The sequence below is a fragment of the Bubalus bubalis genome, chromosome 11 (genome assembly GCF_019923935.1).
Source record: "Bubalus bubalis isolate 160015118507 breed Murrah chromosome 11, NDDB_SH_1, whole genome shotgun sequence".
In the NCBI taxonomy this organism is placed as follows: domain Eukaryota; kingdom Metazoa; phylum Chordata; class Mammalia; order Artiodactyla; family Bovidae; genus Bubalus; species Bubalus bubalis.
The window spans coordinates 24,256,206-24,280,545 of record NC_059167.1 but is presented as its reverse complement, the minus strand read 5'-3'; the positions used below and the strand labels follow the sequence as shown (position 1 = coordinate 24,280,545).

At 40.8% G+C, this 24,340-nt stretch overlaps 2 protein-coding genes across 15 annotated transcripts in view; both read left to right on the top strand.

Annotated features, from left to right (window-relative positions):
• Positions 1-7,412, top strand: part of GPHN (gephyrin) — a 524,697-nt gene extending 517,285 nt beyond the window's left edge. For all 13 annotated transcript variants that reach the window (XM_044924834.2, XM_044924835.2, XM_044924839.2 and 10 more), the window contains 2 exons: positions 5,205-5,301; positions 6,411-7,412. In XM_044924834.2, the coding sequence (XP_044780769.1) occupies positions 5,205-5,301; positions 6,411-6,544 (231 nt within the window). In that variant the 3' untranslated portion in view covers positions 6,545-7,412. The remainder of the gene's footprint in view (positions 1-5,204; positions 5,302-6,410) is intronic.
• Positions 7,413-15,522: 8,110 nt separating this feature from the next.
• The window catches only part of FAM71D (family with sequence similarity 71 member D), a 43,661-nt gene continuing 34,843 nt past the window's right edge, over positions 15,523-24,340 (top strand). Inside the window, exons 1-2 of one of the 2 annotated variants that reach the window (XR_003112254.2) lie at positions 15,523-16,150; positions 21,532-21,616. The gene's annotated coding sequence lies outside the window, so the exon portion shown is untranslated. The remainder of the gene's footprint in view (positions 16,151-21,531; positions 21,617-24,340) is intronic. The other variant, XM_025295330.2, reaches the window with a different exon arrangement.

Here is a 24,340-nt window from a genome sequence, read left to right as displayed (position 1 = left end):
GACAAGTTACCTACCAGTAGATATAAAAGAATTTAAACACCTCACCCTTTTTCCACAGTCTATAAGCCCCTTCTGGCTTTAACCCTTTTCTCCAGCCTAAATCCTATGGTGTATCACTTCAACTTTTTCTAACACCCTCAGTTTTTTTTTGGTTTTTTTGGCCTCTCCTTCCTTCTACTACAATCACTCTAAGAATCCACAAAGTTGAATCAGTTTTCCCTTTTTGTCCTTCACTTTTATTCCCAGGGCACTGAGTACAACTGGAGAAGAGTGTACATCTTTTCGAGTTATCACTTCCAATTTACAAATCTCAGGAGGGGCCAAAATTCCCCCTGAAGAACCTTTTATATCTTGTGGATCAGCTTTTTCCATTCCTTACTCCAGCCTTCCAGATCTTCACCGTTTTCCTAACGTCCCCTCCACCATCCGCATCCCCTGTGTTTTGTAGCCAAATAAACCTGATTTGAATAATGGCACCAACATTTGATGTTTTCTCTTCCTCTAATCTTGCCTGCTTTTAAATCCCTTTTCTGTCTAACTAATCATTGTCAGCACCTCCAATTAAAATTCTTCAATGCTTCCCATGACCCCAAGGTTAAATTCAGACACTCAAGTGAGCATAGGAGGCCCTCCATCCCAAGGCTTGTTCTCCCTCCAGTGTTATCTGCTTCCCATCCTGCATTCTCACCATACCAAGCTTTTTACTGTCTCCAGGATGAGCATGAGATGGCCTTCCTAGGAGGGTCTCTCCTAACCACCACCTTCTCTTTTCTCAGCTTAGAAAATTCCTTAATCATAAGACTCAGGCATCATCATGCCCTCTGTGAATCCTTTCCCGGTGTCCCTAAGAAGGCTGATTATTTACTTCTTTGTGCCCTTTTATACCGTATAAATGGATCCATAAAAACTTTATTGTACTATATTTACATTAATTACTTACTATGCTAGATAATTCTTTGAGGTCACTTCTCTAAAAGATGGGCAGGACAAAGAGGAAGGACAAAATATTCTCCCCTTTTTTAACTAAAAAATTTTGTTTTTTATAGCACATCCAGGTTCACAGCAAAATTAAGCAGAAAGTTCAAAGAGTTCCTGTATTCTCCTCCCCACCCCATACATACATACACACACACACACATACACACACACACACAACATACACACACACAATCTCCTCGACTGTTGACGTCCTGTACCACAGTGGTACATTTGTTACAATCAGTGAACCTATAGTGACACATTCATTATCCCCCAAAGTCCATAGTCTACATTAGGGTTCAGTCTTGCTGTTGTGTATTCCATGGGTCTTGATAAATGTACAATTACATGTATTGACCCCTGGGTTGGGAAGATCCCCTGGAGGAAGGTATAACAACCCACTCCAGTATTCTTGCCTGGAGAATCCTATGGACAGAGGAGCCTGGCAGGCTACAGTCCATGGGGTCACAGAGTCGGACACGACTGAGCAACTTGGCACATATCATGCACCATTGTAGTGTAGCACACTCTCACAACCCAGAAACCCTCTGCACTCTGCCTGTTCATTCCTCCCTCCTTACTAACCCTTGGTTTTACTGTCTCCATAGTTTTGCCTTTTCCAGAATATCATATTGTTGGAATCATGCAGTATGTAACCTTTTCAAATTATCTACTTTCACTTAGTAATATGAATTTAAGTTCCCTTCATGACTTTTCATGGCTAGATAGCTCATTTCTTTTTAGCACAGAATTATATTCCTTTCTCTGGATATGCCACCATTTATCCACTCACCTACTGAAGGGCATCTTTGTTGCTTCCAGTTTTGGCAATTATGAATAAAGCTGCTGAACATATTTGTGTGTAAGTTTTTGTATGAACATAAACTTTCAGTTCACTTGGATAAATACCAAGGAATGTGATTGCTGGATTGTATGATAAGATATATTTAGTTTTGTAGGAAATGCCAAAATGTCTTCCAAAGTAGCTGTACCATTTTGCAATTCCTGCCCCAGTGATGAGTCCCTGTTCTTCCACATTCTCAACAGGATTTGGTGTGCCTAGTATTTTGGATTTTTGGCCTTTCTAGTAGCTATCTAGTGGTATCTCATTGTTGTTTTAATTTGCAGTTCCCTGTATGATGTTGAACATTTTTTCATATGCTTACTTCTCATATGTGTATCTTCATTGATATGGTGCTCACTTCTTTTGCCCAGTTTATAATTGGATTGTTCATGTTCTTATTGAGTTTTAAGAATTTTTTGTATATTTTGGATAACAGGTCTTTATCAGGCATGCTTTGTACAAGTATTTTCTCCCAGTGTATGGCTTTTCATTTCATTTCATTGACCTTTCTTTTTTTCCTTTTCTAATTCTCTTCATTAGATATTTACATGTAGAGCATACCATATAATACCACACCAAATAATACAGTTTCATCTCTTGGGTGACTACCATGTGCCAGAAAAATACTCAAAGGAAGCAGAGGACTCCTAGTCTATAGCTCACTGCCCAATTTCGAATGAGTGGAAAAAAAGTAAAACATCCACAATTTGCAGTGTTCTTCCACCAAAATATATGTGTATATTTACTCATGGTACATCATTATTTTAAGCACTGATGCTCCTAGTGAATAGGTGCTTTCTTAAGCTGCAGCTACCTGATGTAATATACCAGAACTATAATGTCAGTACAACTAAATATATTAGTGAATAAAGTATTCTGCATTTCAGTAAAATACCACAAAAACCTGATTAGCTTCATCTCTTGCTGCAAAAGGAACAGCTCTTTGTGAGGCTGTGAAAAAAATTCATTCACTTCAAATTGATGAAGTTCTTATTTCTTAAATTAACATAAATATACTCCTTTAAAACAAACAATCCCATTTTGTAGATGAACAAACAGGTATGGGAAAGCAAAATAGCTTTCCAGCACAGCGCAGCGGTTGCCAGTAAGCCTGGGGTAGGCGCTGCTAGCTTCGCAGCCTAGTATTTGCCGCGCTGCATGGCCGTCCGTGAGCCAGCCAGTCAGTGCCGCTGCTGGGGAGAAGCTTAAACATGTAGCAAATGACACAACCATGCGATAGTTCTTATGGTTTGGAACTGGAGAACACACACACCCATGGGGAGAGGTTAAAAGACAGAGATTTTTGTCCTCAGGTAATCACAGAATAAATTAGGAACAAGGGCAAGTTACCCCCTCGGTAGATATGAAGTAGCGTATAAACATAAGGAATATCACATGAAAGAGTTGAGCATGATTTAATTAAGGAGAAACACCCTTGAATTGAATTTTAGTCTAGATTCCAGAGAGTCTAATTAGAATAATTATTGTTGTTCAGTCACTCAGCCGTGTGCGACCCTTTGCGACCCCATGGACTGCAGCACGCCAGGCCTCCCTGTCCTTCACCATCTCCCGGAGCTGCTCAAACTCGTGTCCATCGAGTCAGTTTGCCATCCAACTATCTCATCCTCTATTGTCCCCTTCTTCTCCTGCCTTCAATCTTTCCCAGCATCAGGGAAATTTTCTAAAGAGTTGTGTCAGGTAGCCAAAGTATTGGAGCTTCAGCTTCAGCATCAGTCCTTCCAATGAATATTCAGGATTGATTTCCTTTAGGATTGACTAGTTTGATCTCCTTGCAGTTTAAGGGACTCTCAAGAGTCTTCTCCAACACCACAATTCAGAAGCATCGATTCTACACTCAGCCTTCTTTATGGTCCAAATCTCATATCCATATGTGACTACTGGAAAAACCATAGCTTTGACTGTATGGACCTTTGAAGGCAAAGTAATGTCTCTGCTTTTTAATACACTGTGAAATATTACTCTTTCATAAAAAAGAATGGAATAACACCATTTGTAGCAACATGGATAAACCTATAGGTTATCATACTGAGTTATGTAAGTCAGACAGAGAAAGACAAATATCATGGTATCGCTTATATGTGGAACCTAAAAAAAGTACAGATGAACTTACCTACAAAACATAAATAGACTTACAGATGTAGAAAACAAACTTATGATTACCAGGGAGTAAGGAGGTTGTGTTGTTGTTGTTTAGTTGCTAAGTTGTAGCCACCTCTTTTGCGATCTCTATCTGTGGGATTTCCCAGGCAAAAATACTGGAGTGAGTTGCCATTTCCTTCTGCAAGGAATCTTCCCAACCCAGGGATCAAACCCATGTCTCCTGCATTGGCAAGAGGTTCTTTAAAAGTGAACCACCAGGGCAGCTCACCAGAGACTAAGGAGAGGGAAGGGATAAATTGGAAGATTGGGATGACCTATACACACTACTATGTATCTAGTATATATAAGATAGTAAGGACCTACTGCATAGCACAGGGAACTCTACTCCATACTCTATAATGGCCTACATGGAAATGAATCTAAAAATGAGGAGATATATGTGGAGAAGGCAATGGCACCCCACTCCAGTACTCTTGCCTGGAAAATCCCATGAATGGAGGAGCCTGGTGGGCTGCAGTCCATGGGGTCGCTAGGAGTCGGACACGACTGAGCGACTTCACTTTCACTTTTCACTTTCATGCATTGGAGAAGGAAATGGCAGCCCACTCCAGTATTCTTGCCTGGAGAATCCCAGGGACAGAGAAGCCTAGTGGGCTGCCATCTGTGGGGTCGCACAGAGTCGGACACGACTAAAGCTACTTAGCAGCAGCAGCAGCAGCATGTGTAACTGATTTGTTTTGTTTTACACCTGAAACTAACACAACATTGTAAATTAGTTGCACTCCAGTGAAAATTTAAAAAATGAAAGTATCCCTTTTATATTAAAGATAAGTATATGAATGAGTTGCTAAATTAGCACCTCAATAAATCTGTTTGATGGATGGATAGATGGACAAATGGATGGATAGACAGATAAATGTATATTGAGCTCATTTGTTGAGGTCTACCTCCTTTATTTTCGGTATTAAAATATCTGCCTTAATTTCTCAATTCATAGGTCAAATTAGGCTTCAAAAATAGACTTTGTAATTTTCATCTACCCTTTTCCCTACTGCAAATACCAACTTCTTAGCCTTCTTTTCTCTTTTTACCAGAGCAGCCCAAACTCTGGACATAAGGTGGCAGTGGTGGAGACCGCAGAATGCCAGGATATTTCCCAGTCCATTGCACTCTTTGCACGACCACCACCACCCTGTAGTTTTAAGAAATGATCAAGTTTAAGAGTGATGGAGTTTGTTTTCCTTTCCTCTTTTTCCTGTAGTTATCATGTGATGTAAAACTGGATCCTCGCCCAGAATACCATCGGTGTATATTGACTTGGCATCACCAAGAACCACTGCCTTGGGCACAGAGCACAGGTTGGTCATTCATACCTGCAGGCATCTCTTTGCGCCCATTCTGTTAAAACACACATTTATGTATAACCTCCTTCCTTGAGTATACCTAATTTTGTAATTATTGTACATTTTCCCTTTTGAGAGATTAGATGTTAAGTTATTCCTAAACAGTGTGACATAACAGGACAAGAGTAGAAAAGACTAATAATTGTTCAGTTATTCCTTGGAACTGTATTTCTAGACAAACGTTTGAAATACAAATCTAGAATTACAGAAGATTTTTATCTGTTTGTTCAACCAGTAAATTCTAAGCATAACTTTGGTTTTAGGAAAAGGAGGGGACTCTGGCTATGTCACGCTGAAATGTGACATTAAAGCCAAATAGACTGTGATTCTCTGTAGCCTGTACTATACTCTAGATATTGGTAAGTTCTAAGGACTCAGAAATCAACTTTGCTAATTGAGTTCTATAGTTACCTGCTGTAGACTTTAAATTTTTATCCCCAACTTCTCTAGTCATATTTTACCTGACTTTTGATGCAATTCCAGAAAAAATTTAAACAAAGACCCTATTAAGTGCAGACATCGCTTAGCACAGTGAGGAAGTGCACGGGCTTTGTCATCAGAGACTGCTTGCGAATTGGCCACCACCCAGTTAGAAGCACCATAGGCAAGTTGCCTCACCTCTTTTGAGGTGTCGAGAACTAAAGAAAGTAGTTGAGTAAAATGCCTACCACCTTGTCTGGCACTTAAGTAAATACAAAAGAAATGGCAGCCACTGCTATTATTATCATAATTATTTTAATAGGTTTTAAAAGCCTCTCTTTTAGACACACATCACACGTTAGCCTGAATTGAGAAATTCAGTGGCATTTTCCACAGTGCTGTAAAATTTTGATTTCGGTCTCTTAAACAATATTTTGTAACGTTTATTTTTTAAAGTTCAATGAGAAGGTAGTAGGATACAGTAGCTAGGTCACCTGAAAAAGATACGGGGAAGTCGGATCATCTTTCTTCCTCTTGAAGACCTGTGTTTCTGTTCATCAGTTTTTATTTTGAGAAGAACTACAAGGGCTCCACGTGCATACACTGTGATGCCGCTGCCGCTGTAATAAGGTATTTCCTCCTAGGTAATCAGATGAGCAGCCGTCTGATGAGCATGCGCAGCGCCAACGGATTATTGATGCTTCCTCCAAAGACAGAGCAGTACGTGGAGCTCCACAAGGGCGAGGTGGTGGATGTCATGGTCATCGGACGGCTATGATGGTCACCAGTGGGAGAAAGCTTTGATGCATGTCCACATATCATTGACTGTATCCTGTAATATGCAACGGCACAGCTAGTTTTTCTGATTTGGATAAAAGTTAATCTGTATAGTCAACATCTTGAACTATATTTCAAAAGAATTTAAATACCTTTTAAAGAAAAAAACACCTAAAAATAAATCTTAACGGACAACTCTATTCTGATTATATCAAAGCAAATTTTTCCTTTCTTGCAAATTGCTTTGTGTGTTCAATGCTAGGTCTGATAGCGATAGCTTTTAGTAGACAGCGGTAGGTGCCTGCAGAACTTGTGTTTTTCTCATCTTTAAAATACAACTACTTATGCTCTTAAATCAAGGCTGTCTGCTTATTTATACTAGCGTAGGCAACACTTGAATTTCCCTTCTTAGTATGCTTCATAACCGCTTTACAGAGAGCTTCTGCTTGTTCTTTATCATGTGTCTCGTGTTTATGTGCACAGCGCCAAACAAAGAGTGACTGGGTGGCGGCCTGCCCTGCCTCGAGGAGCGCCACCCCGCAGAGCGTCTGGGGAGGAGCGTCTCTCCTCCCGTAGCCTCGTGGCACAGTACTCTTGGGCAGTAACTGGATACCTTTTATTTGAACAAACAAACTGGGGGAAAAAATGCTTCCTTAAGTGCTGACAGCCTTTTTAACCAATACATTTAAAATTGTACAGAACAAAAAATAAAATCAAAGACTGATCTTGTACAGATATTAGTGTTACCAGCATTCATGTGGAAATCAAGAGCAAAGAAAAAACAATGTTAAACAACTCTGTACCATAACATTTTCTGTAATGATACTGAAACTTAATGAATAAAAAAAATCCTTGGTCATTATTTAAAATCCATTGTGTTGGCCTTGTTATTTAGAAGAAGAGAGAGAAGATTATCATGCCATTCTGATGGGGTGCTGCTTGGATAAAAGCAGTAGTTAAGATGGCTTAGCAAGGTGAAGTGGTATAAAGGAGTTTTTTTTTTATAAACGACTGAGCGACTTCGCTTTCACTTTTCACTCATGCATTGGAGAAGGAAATGGCAACCCGCTCCAGTGTTCTTGCCTGGAGAATCCCAGAGATGGGGGAGCCTAGTGGGCTGCCGTCTATGGGGTCGCACAGAGTCGGACACGACTGAAGCGACTTAGCAGCAGCAGTCTATATTTTACTGTAGCATTGTACAAATATAGACTAAGAAAGTAGGGAAGAACCTGCAGTTGGTCTGATCTTCCCAGCCATAGCTGGAGAAACTAAATTTTTCCTTCAGCTGTCATAGAAACAAATCAAACATCTACAGTTTTTTGGAATAGGAGGGAAAATAAGTAATGAACCAAAAAATTTCCAGTGAGTACCTGGACTTTTTTTTATCATGATCAGAAGTAAGAAATGGGGAAAATCTGTATGACCACAGAAAATACAACAGTTAAAATATATGCTGTCCACAATGTCTTCTTTAACAAAAACTTAAGGGCACTTTTCAAACAGTGGTAACCTGGGACATTAACATGCTGTAGAGTATAGTTAGTAAACCAAACAACAAACTTAGTTTACTAGTGAACCAGAAGCTAAATGATGGTGATGAATAAAGTCAAGTTGTGAACAATAAATATTTGATAGTGATACTTGATATTTCCAAAGTTGAAAAATAAAAGGTTCTATATTTTAAATGTATATTTTCAATTTAAAAAGATAAGGTCAATTGAGGTCAAATGAAAACCCATGCAAAGATTCTTTACCTCCATTCATCCAAGAAACATCTATGAACCATGCGCCGTGTGCTTGAGTTTTACAAGGATGAATAGGGATAAAGCTGACATTATACTCCGTCAAGAAAGATTTAAAAAACGTGTGCAAGTAAGCATAATATTTGATGTGTTTGATATTTCATAGTACATGATAGAATTGTAGAATGTGATAAATGCTGTTAATGTAATTCAGATTTAAAGAGTTGGAGGTGTTCAGATGGGAACCTTTTTAAGATTTCAAGGGGTAAGAATAATGCAGAAAGAGGGTATTCCAAAAATAGAATTATGTATAATTAATAATAATTTTTATTTTTATTACAGAATGTAAGACCCACAAGGGCAATGATTTTTGCTTGTTTTGTTTACTGACATCCCCAAGTCCCTAGAGTTTCTGACATATGTACATAACTGTAGGCGTATGTAACTATTTGTTCCATGAAACACATTATACAGAGCTCACTATGTGCCATTCCCTTTTCTAAGTGTTCTTCATATGTTTCATCTTCACAGCAACGCTGTGTTACTCTTCCTATTATAAGGAGAAAACTGAGGCACAGAGAGGTTACGGAACTTGTCCATGGTGACACAGCCAATAAGAGGAGGAGCCAGGATTCAGACTTAACAATCTGGCTTCAGAAACCATATTCCTAAAAACTCAGCCATAGAAACAGAAAACTGATATATTTGTAAGACCAAAAAGTACATGTTTGAGGCCCAAACTATGAAGTTCTCAAATGCCAGAGTAAGGAGTCTAGATTATCTAGAGACAATTAGACCATTAGAGATTCTTCATCAGGGAAGTATTAGGATCAGAGCCTTTTTTTTTGGTGGGGAGGGAGGGGAATTGCTCTGGCAGCATTGAATAGGATAGACTGGATTGGGGGCAAAACTGAAGAGAGACACCAATTAAGAACTGATCGTGATTGTGCAGGTGGGGAGTGATGACAGCCTTAACTATAGTGGAGGTGATGGTGATGGGAAGCTCACAACAGCTGAAAGCACCTTTGAACAGGAAAAATCGAAAGAATTTTAGAAGTGATGGAAAGTTTAGGAAAGGAAGTTAGACAAAGAAGACATGATTCACAGTCTCTTGTCATGGCTGACTGGGAACATGTTCAACAATTAACCAAAAAATAAAGTCAGAGAAGTGGATTTTCTGCAGAAGCTGGTAAGTTTAGACATGTGTTTGAGATGCTAGAGGAGCACTAAGGTCGCCATGTCCTGTTGGCATTTGAAAATATAGGTTAGGATTTCACAAAAGAGATGCTAGCTGAATGTAATCTTGGGGATCACTCATGTAAAGGTGAGATTTGAAATGTAAGAGTAAATTGGAAAGTTTATCAAAAAAGGACTTGCCGACAGGACAGGCTTGTGGAGCATCTTATTTTGGAGTGTTGCTGGAAAAAGCCATGAATGGAATGAAAGGAAAAACTGTAGAACAGATGAAACAGGGTGCAGCAGTATCGCAAAACCAGGGAAGAGAGCTTCAAGAAGGAAGGATGTGTGTTAGTTGCTAGGTCGTGTCCGACTCTTTGCAACCCCATTGACTGTAGCCTACCAGGCCACTCTGCCCATGGAATTCTGGAGTGGGTAACCATTTCCTTCTCCAGGAGATCTTCCCGACCCAGGGATGGAACCCAGGTCTCCTGCATAGCAGAGAGATTCTTTACCTCTGAGTCACCAGGAAGAATAATCAACTGTCAAAAAGAAATGTCAAGAAGGATAAGGGCTCAAAAGAATCTACTGATCAGGCAATAATTTGTGAGCTACAAGAATGCAATTTCAATCATGAGTGAAAGGCAAAAACCTTATAGCAAAATAGAAATCATGACTGAATTATTTGAAATGTGGGCATGAGAAAAGAAAGACAGGCACAGCATGGTGGCTTGAACCAGTAACAAGATGGGAAAGATTTTTGTTTGTGAGTTCTGAGAAAGGAGAAACAATAGTAGTGGGCATATTAAAAATCTGAGAGTACGGTTCCAGGTGGAGAAAGAAGAGGAAGGAAGAGTTGCATTTAAGGATCCTGATGGCCCATTTAGGCTGGAGAAGGAAAGGAACATTCTTCCTTCTGAGTTAGAGAAGGTAAAAAAAATAATAAAATACACATTTGAAGTAGATTCAAGGCAAATTTAATTGTAAAGTTAAAGATCGATTGTTCCACTTGGCACAGGGAAAGTCCATGTCATATAATCTATTTGCATTTATTTGAGCAAAATTAATTTAAAATGCCAAATGCCAGGCTGGATGAAGCACAGGTTGGAATCAACATTGCCAGGAGAAATATCAATAACCTCAGATACGCAGATGACATCACCCTTATGGCAGAAAGTGAAGAGGAACTGAAGAGCATCTTGATGAAGGTAAAAGAAGAGAATGAAAAAACTGGCTTAAAACTCAACATTCAAAAAACGAAGATCATGGCATTCAATCCCATCACTTCATGGCAAATAGATGGGGAAACAATGGATACAGTGACAGACTTTATTTTCTTGGGCTCTAAAATCAGTGCAGATGGTGACTGCAGCCATGAAGTTAAAAGACGCTTGCTCCTTGGAAGAAAAACTATGACCAACCTAGACAGCACATTAAAAAGCAGAGACATTACTTTGCCAATAAATGTCCATCTAGTCAAGGCTATGGTTTTTCCAGTAGTCATGTATGGATGTGAGAGTTGGACCAGAAAGAAGGCTGAGTCCTGAAGAACTGATGCTTTTGAATGTGGTGTTGGAGAAGACTCTTGAGAGTCCCTTGGACTGCAAGGAGATCAAACCAGTCCATCCTAAAGCAGATCAGTCCTCAATATTCATTAGGAAGACTGATGCTGAAACTGAAGCATCAATACTTTGGCCACCTGATATGAAGAGCTGACTCGTTAGAAAAGACCCTGATGCTGGGAAAGACTGAAGGCAGGAGGACAGGGAGACGACAGAGGATGAGATGGTTGGATGGCATCACTGACTCGATGGACATGAGTTTGAGCAAGCTCTGGAAGATGGTGAAGGACAGGGAAGCCTGGTGTTCTGCAGTCCATGGGGTTGCAAACAGTTGGACATGATTGAGCAACTGAACAACATTTTAGAATTATGCATATATGGCATATTATGATTGATTGTCTTAGTATTATAGTTGATATTTAAATAAAAGATTGTAAAATAAATGCTATTAAGTGATGTTGCATGTTACAGCAAGTTGATTCTTTGGATGGCTTTTATTTTTGAAGTTATTTTCTAACCAACAAAACTTTCTGGATCTAACCCATAACTAACTCCTGATCTTCATGAAACCCTAATAGGTAAGTTATTATCATTCCTAGTTATAGAAAGTGGGGATTTATGTAAGTATAAAATTCAAAGAAAATAAATTGTGTATCTTGTTATCCCGATGATAATGGATCTGTGTTAAATAATGCATTGTATTCTAACAGCCTTATAAGAAGCATGGACCTCCACTCTCTGTTCCAGAGTTGCATTATTATAGAGTTCATTAATTTTTTAACCAAGAGGTTAAAAAATTGCTCAAGTCTGGCTATTTTTTTACAGTCAGCAATATTTCTCCTGTAGTCTTTTGTAATAATTCAATAATTTCTTTAGCAAGCATATATTAAGTTCCTACAGTATGCCAGACTCCATGATAGACTCCAGGGATACAATGATAAATGAGACAAGAACTCTAGTATCCAAAAGGAGACATGATGAAAAAGCAAAAAAAATGTAAATACAGATGATGAGAAGTCTATGAAGAAAATCTTGTTATATGTTAGAGAGTAGCTGGATGGAGGCCTGAATCATCTTCAGTAGTGTCAGGGTCCAGCAGTTAAGAAAGGCAGAACTCACACTGAGACTTCAGTGTAGGAGCACTAAGTTAAGTTTGTGTTGGACATCTGGAAAAGCACAAAGGAAACTCTGAGATGTCAGAGATAATAACCATGGGAAGCAGATAGCACAGCTAGGGCTGGGGAGATGGGAGGAAAAGGTTAGCATTATCAGAATCTGGAAGCTCATAGGTCAGATCCCTGGGAGGTAGGGCTCCGCCCTCCAAGGAAAGGGCACTGCCCAGATGTTGAATAGCTAGAACCAGTTGCCATTGCCAGGGTGACACGCAGAGAACCAAAAAACAATCCGGAAGGAACATAAGTCCCTTCTTCCCACCCTCTGCTTTCCAAGTTCCCTGTAGTCTAATGCAGCCTATTGTTGAACCTAGCAGGAAGCCAGCAGGCAAAGAAAAAAGAGAAATGTAGTTAGCTGAGTTCCAGCCCCAGCTCCCAGTTCCAGCCCCAGCTCTGTATTCTGCACTGCGGAATACAGTGGTGGATTTGGCGCTGGGAGGCAGTCACTTGTCCAGGAACTGAGGAAAGGATTCTCTAAGCAGGTGATATTTGAGCTCAGAGCAGAAAATAAGCACCTCATGTTAACTGAGAGAAAGCATTCAGGCAGAGGAAAGGGCTTAAAGAATACAACTCCAGAAAGGAGACTGAAGCATGATGAGGGAGGGGGCAGGATATAAGATATAGCTGGAGACAACTGAAGCCAGGATGAAGCGAGATCGTGTTCACACATATATAGGCTCTTGGGTGTGATACTAAGTACACACACACACCTTATGGTATATGTCAAATAGCCTAATAGCATGGGAAGCCACTGAAGGTTTAAAAAGAAAAAAAAAAGACTTATTTAGTAAACACCTATTGAATACAAGGCACCACTCTAGACAGGGGCTCCTGCAGACAAGGAACCCACCCTCCCTGCCTCCTACACCTGTTCCTCTGCCTGTATTTTATTTCCTGGTTAATGGCACCACCATTTACCCAAGTTTCCCAAACCAGAAACCTCTGAGTCATTCTTTCTTCTCACTTCCCACATCTGATGAGTCACTGAGTTCTGTCAACTCTACTAACAGTCCCTACGTTAACCCACTCATTTCCAGTCCCACTGCTACCGTCTTAATCTGTACGCCTCTGGAATTGCCCTCCCAAATTCACCCTTCACGCTGCTACCAAAGTGGTTGATCCAGAGCATAAATCTCTCTGTACTAAAACTCCTTATGAGAAAACTGCTGCAACAAATGAAGTCCAAGCCCCAGTCAGGGCAGTTAAAGTCCTCCATGATCTAGCCCCTCTGTCATTCACATTCATTTTTCCCCCTCCCACTTCACTTAACACCAAACCATTTGCAGTTTCCCCTTCAAGCCATGTCATTTTATGCCTCAGTGCCTTTGCTCAGGCTGCTAATCTTTTGAGATTAACCTTGGACACTAACTCTTCCAGAAACCCTTCCCTAAATCCCCAGATTGGACTAAGCGGCCCTTATCTGTGCTTCCACTTATCACTGCACCCCATTGGCACCACCCCTCCTCCACTTGATGGCAGAGACTGTTCACCTCTATCGCCCCAGCTTGATAGGGTGCCTAGGAAATAGTAGGTACTCGTTACTAAACTTACCGACAGAATTGACCTTGGATAGTACTCAGCAGGGAGCCAGAGACAGAAGCTGAAAAGAAAAGTTCATATCCCATGCTTACAACATGCAGCAGAGGGGGCCCCACGCAGGCATGAGCAAGTGGGCACATCTCATGAGGGACAAGGGCAGAGGGCTAATTGGCACGGACCTCACTTCAACAGAGTTCCTTGAACTCAGAACTATGGCATCATCTCCAAGAACCAGTTGTTAAGTATGATTTAGTACTCTGTGCATGTTAGAAAATATTAATATTTTAAAGATGAATATTTAAAACATACCATGATTTTTATTTCCCTCCTTTGCTATTTCTTCACGTTTTTAAGATACTGGTAGAAAAAAAAAAAAAGGAGAAAGGAAGCATTTCATCAAGACATCAGAATTAGTAACAACCTGGAAGAGGTGAGATCAGGTTTATGCAAAAATGTTTCCTGGCCCTGATGCAGGAAGCATGGAAAATGGCCAGTGATCATGCAACAAGTATGCTGAATGAAGAAATGAGTGACAAGAAATCTAGCCAATGATACTCATACAATTAGAAGAAGAGTTTGTCCATCCAGAAGAGGACATTCAGGATAGAAGCAGGAAAGGGAGTGTCTGAGGCAAAAATAACAGGAAATCCTTTGATCTCGCACATGAAGAGGCTGCCCTTGTTGGCAGACTGAGCCAGTTATACATGGAAAGATATTACCAGTAGACACCCCAATGATACATCCAGTCCTCAATTCTGGGAAAGCTGCCCTGATATATATCCTATGGGAGTAGATGCTGTAATCTCCCTGACCCCAGCACCTGGTCCCAAATGGAAGTTACAATTCTTAAGGGAATAGGAACCCTATTATCCACTCAAAAACTCAGATGATATTTATTCTGAGAGACTGAATGTTCTCTGTGCAAAGCAAGTGTTTGAGCCTGCAATATGGTGACCCAAGTGAAGCGAATTCACCGAGGTAACACCCTCCAGTCCTGAGTGATTGGTTACTATCCCCCTTATGCTCTTCCATCCTCAGGAGCAGGTGAGCAGGTGGCTAGACGGGTGAGCACCTGCAGCCCTCGACCATAACGCAAAGGTGAAGAAGGACAGTCTGACAGGAAAGCCACACAGAAAAGCAAAGACAAATAATCACGTTTCTTCAAGAGGGAGGAGATCTTCAGAGAGAGAATGCCGTGTGCCTCATTCCATTCATTCATTCATCCAACAAACAATTGCTGGGTTGGGTGCCTGCCACAGCCTGTGTCAGAACGTACTAGAAGCTGAGGTATAAAGATGCTTTATGAAAGTAAAAGACGCTTACTCCTTGGAAGAAAAGTTACGACCAACCTAGACAGCCTATTAAAAAGCGGAAACATTACTTTTCCAACAAAGGAAAAACACTGGTTTTTCCAGTGGTCATGTATGGATGTGAGAGTTGGACTATAAAGAAAGCTGAGTGCTAAAGAATTGATGCTTTTGAACTGTGGTGTTGGAGAAGACGCTTGAGAGTCTCTTGGACTGCAAGGAGATCCAACCAGTCCATCCTAAAAGAGATCAGTCCTGGGTGTTCATTGGAAGGACTGATGCTAAAGCTGAAACTCCAATACTTTGGCCACCTCATGCGAAGAGTTGACTCATTGGAAAAGACCCCTGATGCTGGGAAAGATTGAAGGCGGGAGGAAAAGGGGACGACAGAGGATGAGATGGCTGGATGGCATCACCAGCTCGATAGACATGAGTCTGAGTAAACTCTGGGAGTTGGTGATAGACAGGGAGGCCTGGTGTGCTGCGGTTCATGGGGTCACAAAGAGTTGGACACAACTGAGAGACTGAACTGAACTGAGGTATAAAGAGGCTTCTGCCCTCTAAGAATATCACCTTCTTTTGAAGTTTTTCTTCACAGAAGCTCAAAGTGGCCTAAATAGTATGTTTAAGGTCTCTGAAAATTGGGATGTAGTTAGATCGAAGGACAAATTATCACTCGAATGATAAATGATAGTGTTTTCAACTCCTCAGTACGGTATCTTTTCCATGGTGATCCTGTGACTAAATGGTCTTCTCTCTCCAGGGAAGCCTCTGAAATCTTCACACAGCAACTAGAACTGCAGCTCCGGAGCTGTGCGGGCTCTGCAGGAGTGCTGGCCACATCTAAGCCCAGGGGCTACTTTCAGGGCTGCTCTGCTCTTACTTCAGAGACGATGTCAGCTCTTTATGATGCAGGAGCCTGAGAACAATGCCAGGGCAGCCTGGCCTCCTGTGTTCTTTACTAAGTGGTTAGTTGCCTGCCCAGTAGACTGAAAGCACCTTCTGCCAAAGAAATGTGAGAAGAGTTGAAAACGTGCTATTTGGAGACTATTCTCCTAGTAGACATCCAGGAGATCTCCAGAGATCTAATTCAGCCTCACTTCTCCACAGTAAGTGACTGCCTGCTTCCGGCTACTTTAGTGTGAACCTGAGGGAGAACAAAATGTCTACCCTCTTTCCGTCTTTACCTTTTCCTTTATAGTTTAATTTCCTTCTGGTTTCAACTGGAACAAACAATAAATCGCAGATTCTTAATACCTGTTGAACCTCTTAAAAATAATTTGAGACTTTGTTTAAAACAAGTTTTCTGGATGATTTTTAAATTCTGATTTTTCAAACTGTTACCCCAGTTTTCTCCCATAAGTGAGTGAATTGAATGAATTTATGGAGATAGTCATTTTAGATTATTCAAATGGGAGAGATCTAGAACACAGGGTTTTTCTGTTCAAAGCTGAAAGGTTCGTTGGAGCCACATTGTCAGAAGAGAGGGGGCCCATAACAGTTAGATCATCTCAGATTCAACTACAGTTGCAACCTAGGATTTTTAATGGACCAATCTAAAAATGCGTTTATTACTGTGTTAAGAATCTTGGGGAAAAATCTAAGTAAATGCTTTGCTTCAAAGTGCTACAAGGAATGAATCTCCAAGCGCCGAGTAGTATTACAGGGACCAGCTCCAATATGTGACAGTAAACCTGTCATTCAAGAGCTTTCACATAATTACAGAAGCAACACTCACACAAGGAAAAGACAGGAGAATCTACATGTCAGTACCTGGGTGTTCACTATGGAATTCTTTCAGCTTTGGTGCAGCTTTGAAAATATTTTAGAATAAAATGCCAGTGAGGGTAGGGCAAAGCCTCCATGAAAGTAGTAAACAGCCAACACGTAGAACATTTTCAGGGACATTTATAGAAACCCTCTCTGATTTCAGTGGTCAGAAGAACTACCAAAACCACTTCCACATTGGCTCCCACTCTCTCCACTTCCCAATTTCCATTAAAACTCAAGCTGCCAAAGGTCCAGAAATTTCCCAGTAACCAATAACCACATCCTCATCACCACCACAGGGTGAAGAGACCTTACAGCTATACTATTTTTAGCACTAATAGGGCCTTGGTCTTTCTTGAAACATTACCCAGATTGGGGAGGTCCTAGTGACATCATGGAAGTCTAGAGCAAAGCTGAAGTAATTCCATCCCTGAAATGTTACAATTTCTCATTGCTTCTCTGTGCTTGGTTTCCCCATTAAAATCCTGGCATTGGTTTCTGGTCTGTAATCAGATTTAGTTTGGAATCTGTTTTGTTTTACTAAAAGTAGCCAACAATACTTTTCAGATGAAAATCTGTACTGTAATTCTGCAGAAAAGTACAACCTGATTTAACTATCTGCTGAATTAATCTCCACTTAACTGGAACTAAAAAGAGAAACAAGAAAAACTGAGGGGATAAAGCACTCATTATTTTTTTTATTCTTATTTTTTACTTTACAATATCGGAGAAGGCAATGACACCCCACTCCAGTACTCTTGCCTGGAAAATCCCATGGACGGAGGAGCCTGGTGGGCTGCAGTCCATGGGGTCGCTAAGAGTCGGACACGACTGAGCGACTTCACTTTCACTTTTCACTTTCATGCATTGGAGAAGGAAATGGCAACGCACTCCAGTGTTCTTGCCTGGAGAATCCCAGGGATGGGGGAGCCTGATGGGCTGCCGTCTATGGGGTCGCACAGAGTCGGACACGACTGATGGACTTAGCAGCAGCAGCAGCAGCACTTTACAATATTGTATTGGTTTTTTAAAAGAAATAAGGGATGCAAAGAATCTGCAAGTGGTAAGATAAAGTAGGGTTCATCTCAAATAGAACTCGATTCCTTTATGTTGTCCTCGCTCCACAACACACAAAACAACTTTCTCTGTAATATCACTCCGTATCTCACTTGCTTAATTAGATGTATAAGATATTTAATGGGCCTGGTGAAAGGCATAGATTATTGGAAAAAATATAAACTTAGATGGTGAAAACTAATGCACCATCCTTGTACAATATAATATAACAAAGGGTTCTGTGAATCTGTGAAATGATGCTAGTGTTTCCACGGTGGCCTATAGCAACCCTACTTTGTTTCTCTGCTTTAATTCACACATTAATTCAGCACATATTTATTGTAAAGCCATAATCCATACATTCATTGGCCCTTTAATGTGATTAAGCTATTTTTAATACTAAAATTTATTTTTTACTTGAGTTCTATATTGTAGATAGACCTCTACTGCACATGTAATAGTAGTAAAGCAAAATAGTATGAACTTTCATAAAGAATTTGCATAAATAGTCTTCTTTTACTCTTAAAATATTTTCATAGAATCTATAAATGTTCAGCTTATTAATATGATAATGCTTTTGCCAATTTCCCCCACAACACCTCTGCTCTGACTTTTCATCATCAGGGCCATGTTCACATGATTCATTCTCTGACAATTCAACAGTCACAGGGTGATACAAGAGAGATATACATGCATTATTCATGTTTTACATTAATCCTGACTAAAAATGTATCCATGGATGATGATGAAAATGTTCTAAAAGTAAGATTAGGAGATCATGGTGCCAAGTGCACCACTCTGCAAATGCACCAAAAATCAGTGACTTGTACAACCCTTTACATGAGTGAAGTTGACGGTACAGAAATTATATCTCAATAAAACTATTTGAAAAACCTCTCCATGGATAAAATTACTAGAAAGACAAAAACCACCTGTGAAAGCCCAGCCCACACAAATTAGAGTTATTGTGAATCACCAGAGTTAATCACATTATTTCTGTAACGGTTGCTCTTTGGCTAAGACGCTGGGGTCTGTGAGCGGCTGCTCGTCGTGATCCCCCCATGAGGAAGCGCAGCAGAGCGCAGGGGCCCTTCAGAGGGTGAACCACGAGTCATCTACTGCTCTTTGAGGGAAAATCTTTTCCCAAACACCAGTTGAACCATTGGGTGCAATTTGTTCTGGTAAATCTTACAGGAGATTGTGATGTTCCATACAGGTCCACACTATGATTAGTAACTACTGCTGTTTTTTTTTTTTTAATACTGATATTTAATGTCATGGGAAAATATTAGTATATATTACATATATGAAGCAATTTTAAAACTTCTAGTTTTACAGATATAGGGTATATATGTCTATGGATATATATATAGAGAGAGAAATACATATATATTGATATAGACAGAGCTATACCAAAACTTTAATACTATCTTTAGGTATTAAGAGTAAGCCTAGTAAATAGTTAACAGCTGACCCTGCTTTTGAACCACTGACAAAATGTGTTGTGTGCGTGCACAGCCACACAACTGGTTTCACAGAAGAATTCATACACTTTAACAACTGTTAAATACTACTGTCCCAACTAATTAACCAAGATAACTGAAGAGATTAGGGATGGGGGCTGTGGTGTACAAAGTGTTAATCTCAAACCACAGTTAAAACAAAACTGTTAACATTCACACACATTTACCAGCCACACGCATAATCCAAAAGTACCAAAGTATTTCCAGAACAAGTGCTTAGCAACAAACAATTTTCAAAAACCCTATCACATCAGAGAAGATAAAAGAGTCTATTTCATTTCCTGCTCCTTGGTTGATCCCACCCTTTGTCCCATGGTTCAAAGGGGATGCGAGAGGCCAGGCCTGCTCTTGGTGGCCAGTCCCCTGGAACCCTTCCTTCCTCTTATTCTCTCCTCCCTCTCGGTGGCCCTGGATCCAAGCTGCTCTTGTTCCCCTGAGAGATCATTTGCCCTCTGGAGGCTTTTTTCTCATACCCAGGGATTCTGGGAGCCACATAAATGACTGCACTGGGAAAGGGCCACAGGGCATATACAGAATAGTATGCGTTTGTGAACAGCAGATATACCCTCCAACATGTGGATGTTGTCACTTTGTCAGAGTGATTTTTTTTAATGTGCACTTTATCACCCACTTCTGGATGAGCAAGAGTCAACTACTACATTTTATCAAATCTAAAATCCATCGTTTATAAGATATTATTTTATGGGCCAATGAGAAAGAAAAAGGCAGCTACTTATATAATTCAATGCTTTCTTACAGCTTGGAATTTTCCACATGGTATTTATCTATCACCCTCTGTGCCCTCACCCTCTGTTTCTTAGAGGAGTGCTCCACTCTAGTCTCTGGGGCCTTCTTCCAAGCTTCTGATGTGCATTCTGCGAGTTTTACACTGAAACTTTCTTAATCTTACCAGAAAGGGTCAACAAGAGACTCCAAGATTTTCGTTAAGATCACATTTTAAATGGCAATTAAATGTAACCCAGGTAGTACAACCTTTGTATATAATTTAACATGAACAACCATGACACATGCAGCCAAGTGACAACCACCAGGAGATTCTTTCCCCCCTGCACACACACACACACACCCCCCATGAAGAGTGATCACAAGACATACTCCATTTCAGTTTTTAAGCTGAGGAAAAATGTGTTCCGTAGAATGAATGAAACTTGGGAACTATGAAACTAACGGTGATCAAGAAGGAGCCCAGTCCAGCAAACAATGGGGAGAGTGCACCTCTGGACGCGGGGTCAGGTGTGGTGCATCAGTGCGAGCACCATACAGGTGCTCCCTGTGCGGCAGGCATGCTGGTCAGTGTTTTTTTAAGCATCATTGTGTCCGGTGGGCCCAACACCGAGTTGAGGCAGATGGTTTTATCCTCATTGTACAGATGAGGAAATTAATCTCAGAGATATTAAGTAACATGCCAGGGTCACAAAGGAGCAGGTGACAGAGCCCAAATACAAACCTCGATGTGTCTGACTCCAGAATCCTTTATATCCCCACCACACCAGTTTCCACGCTGGTCTTACAGCACTTGAGTTCTGAGAGCAATTACACTTGTAGTTGGTCTGGTCCCAAGTATTCCTGAAGGGGGTCACTTCAGAATTTTATGGAGAGGAAAAAGGATTGTCTGCAGTGACTCTCAATATATGGCATGAGAACTACACGCTAGTGATGAAGTGGTGAGATGAGCCTGTGTAGGTGTATGAATATACACAACTACCAGTTGGGAATGTAGAGGGTTGAATAGGGTGCTCTGGCTCTTTATAGGAAGAAATACCCAGGCTTCTCAGGACCCTACATTGCTCAATGGTTATTTGAGTCTATATTACTGCCACCTCACATTACCAAATATCCTCACTGACTACAGGAACCCAGGATTTCACTTATTTGGCAGTTTCAGGCCTGCTGCAAGCTACAGACTCATGATTCTCTGGCTCTACTCACTGAAAGCCATGATCAAGACCATCGAAAACAGCTCAGCTCAAATATAGACAGCAGCTCTCTGACCACTGATAGAGTTAATGAAACTCTTTCTAAGGCATGGATCTCATGTGTGAAATGAAAGTAAGGATTAGTGTTGACATTTTCTTCCTTTATATATGCCTTATTTTCCATTTTTGTTTCCTTCACAAAAGACTTCATCATGAAAAAGAGGAAGCCCAAACTGAAGTGAATTAAAACTTTGCCTCCAAAAGGATTGTGGCTTGGCCCTGAGTTGAGGTAAGAGGTTATGGTGCATATGGGGGTTAGGAGGGGACCACATGGAACTACTTCTCTTGGTCTCTCTGCCTTTAGCTCTCCTTCCCAGGCTTTTCTTTTTTGTTTTTAGCTGTACCAGGTCTTAGCTTATCCCTTAGTATGGGATACTTTGGTTGCAGCATGCAGACTCTTAGTTGCAGCGTGTGAGACCTAGTTCCTTGATTAGGGATCAAATCTGGGCCCCCTGCATTGGGAACATGGAGTCTTAGCCACTGGACCACCAGGGAGTCCCTCCAGGCTTTCTTTTTCTCTTTTCCTCTTCTGGGAAAGATAAGACGCTGTACCAAAGACATTGCTTTCAGGGATCAACGCTTCTAGACCTCAGGCAGCGACATGGGAACTGGCAGAAGAGAGTCTGTCTGGGCTGAGAGGGATGAAAGTGACATGACACTTGCTCTGGGAAATGAAGGGTGAATAGCTGCTGTGATATTGCTGATGACCCTGACCTGAAAGCCTGCTGACCTTTGCTTTCCTTCCTCTGTCATCCTTTCTCTCATCTGAAAGTGTGCTTTTCTTATGATTTCTTGTCATATCCTAGGAGATCCCCATATATTTAGGCCCCCAATAATCCAATTGAAGTTTTCATCCATCTTCCCTCCTCCAACCTCTCACTTCCTTCTTCCTTGTATTATTATTCCCATCCATCTTTCCAAGCACTCAAGACAGGACTGAACCGTAGGCAATGACATAAACTCCTCTCATCAGTCTGTGAGGTTCTGATTCGTGGTGAGGGGACTTAAAAGCTCGGCTAAGTTACTTTCCCTCTCCAAGCCTCATGATGTATAAAATGAGCGTCTTAATAATGCTGCTTCACATTGCTTTTAGAATCAAATGAGGTCGCACACGTAAAGCTGTTACAGCGTGCCACGAAGCAAGAACTAAATACATGTGGCTGACTATTGTTTTCCATCCTCTCTGTTATTTGTAAGGCCTCCCCAGACAGCCATTTTGCTTTTTTGCATTTCTTTTCCATGGGGATGGCCTTGATCCCTGTCTCCTGTACAATGTCACGAACCTCATTCCATAGTTCATCAGGCACTCTATCTATCAGATCAAGGCCCTTAAATCTATTTCTCACTTCCACTGTATAATCATAAGGGATTTGATTTAGGTCATACCGGAATGGTCTAGTGGTTTTCTCTACTTTCTTCAATTTAAGTCTGAATTTGGCAATAAGGAGTTCATGGTCTGAGCCACAGCCAGCTCCTGGTCTTGTTTTTGCTGACTGTATAGAGCTTCTCCATCTTTGGCTGCAAAGACTATAATCAATCTGATTTCGGTGTTGACCATCTGGTGATGTCCATGTGTAGAGTCTTCTCTCGTGTTGTTGGAATAGGGTGTTTGTTATGACCAGTGCATTTTCTTGGCCAAACTCTATTAGTCTTTGCCCTGCTTCATTCCGTATTCCAAGGCCAAATTTGCCTGTTACTCCAGGTGTTTCTTGACTTCCTACTTTTGCATTCCAGTCTCCTATAATGAAAAGGACATCTTTTTTGGGTGTTAGTTCTAAAAGGTCTTGTAGGTCTTCATAGAACCGTTCAACTTCAGCTTCTTCAGAGTTACTGGTTGGGGCATAGACTTGGATTACTGTGATATTGAATGGTTTTTGGAAATGAACAGAGATCATTCTGTTGTTTTTGAGATTGCATCCAAGTACTGCATTTAGGACTCTCTTGTTGAGCATGATGGCCACTCCATTTCTTCTGAGGGATTCCTGCCCACAGTAGTAGCTATAATGGTCATCTGAGTTAAATTCACCCATTCCAGTCCATTTCAGTTCGCTGATTCCTAGAATGTCAACATTCACTCTTGCCATCTCTTGTTTGACCACTTCCAATTTGCCTTGATTCATGGACCTGACATTCCAAGTTCCTATGCAATATTGCTCTTTACAGCGGCCTTACAAATAGCTGTGAAAAGAAGAGAGGCGAAAAGCAAAGGAGAAAAGGAAAGATATAAACATCTGAATGCAGAGTTCCAAAGAATAGCAAGAAGAGATAAGAAAGCCTTCTTCAGCGATCAATGCAAAGAAATAAAGGAAAACAACAGAATGGGAAAGACTAGGGATCTCTTCAAGAAAATCAGAGATACCAAAGGAATATTTCATGCAAAGATGGGCTCGATAAAGGACAGAAATGGTATGGACCTAGCAGAAGCAGAAGATATTAAGAAGAGATGGCAAGAATACACAGAAGAACTGTACAAAAAAGATCTTCACAACCCAGATAATCACGATGCTGTGATCACTGACCTAGAGCCAGACATCCTGGAATGTGAAGTCAAGTGGGCCTTAGAAAGCATCACTACGAACAAAGCTAGTGGAGGTGATGGAATTCCAGTTGAGCTATTCCAAATCCTGAAAGATGATGCTGTGAAAGTGCTGCACTCAATATGCCAGCAAATTTGGAAAACTCAGCAGTGGCCACAGGACTGGAAAAGGTCAGTTTTCATTCCAATCCCAAAGAAAGGCAATGCCAAAGAATGCTCAATCTACCGCACAATTGCACTCATCTCACATGCTAGTAAAGTAATGCTCAAAATTCTCCAAGCCAGGCTTCAGCAATATGTGAACCGTGAACTTCCTGATGTTCAAGCTGGTTTTAGAAAAGGCAGAGGAACCAGAGATCAAATTGCCAACATCTGCTGGATCATGGAAAAAGCAAGAGAGTTCCAGAAAAACATCTC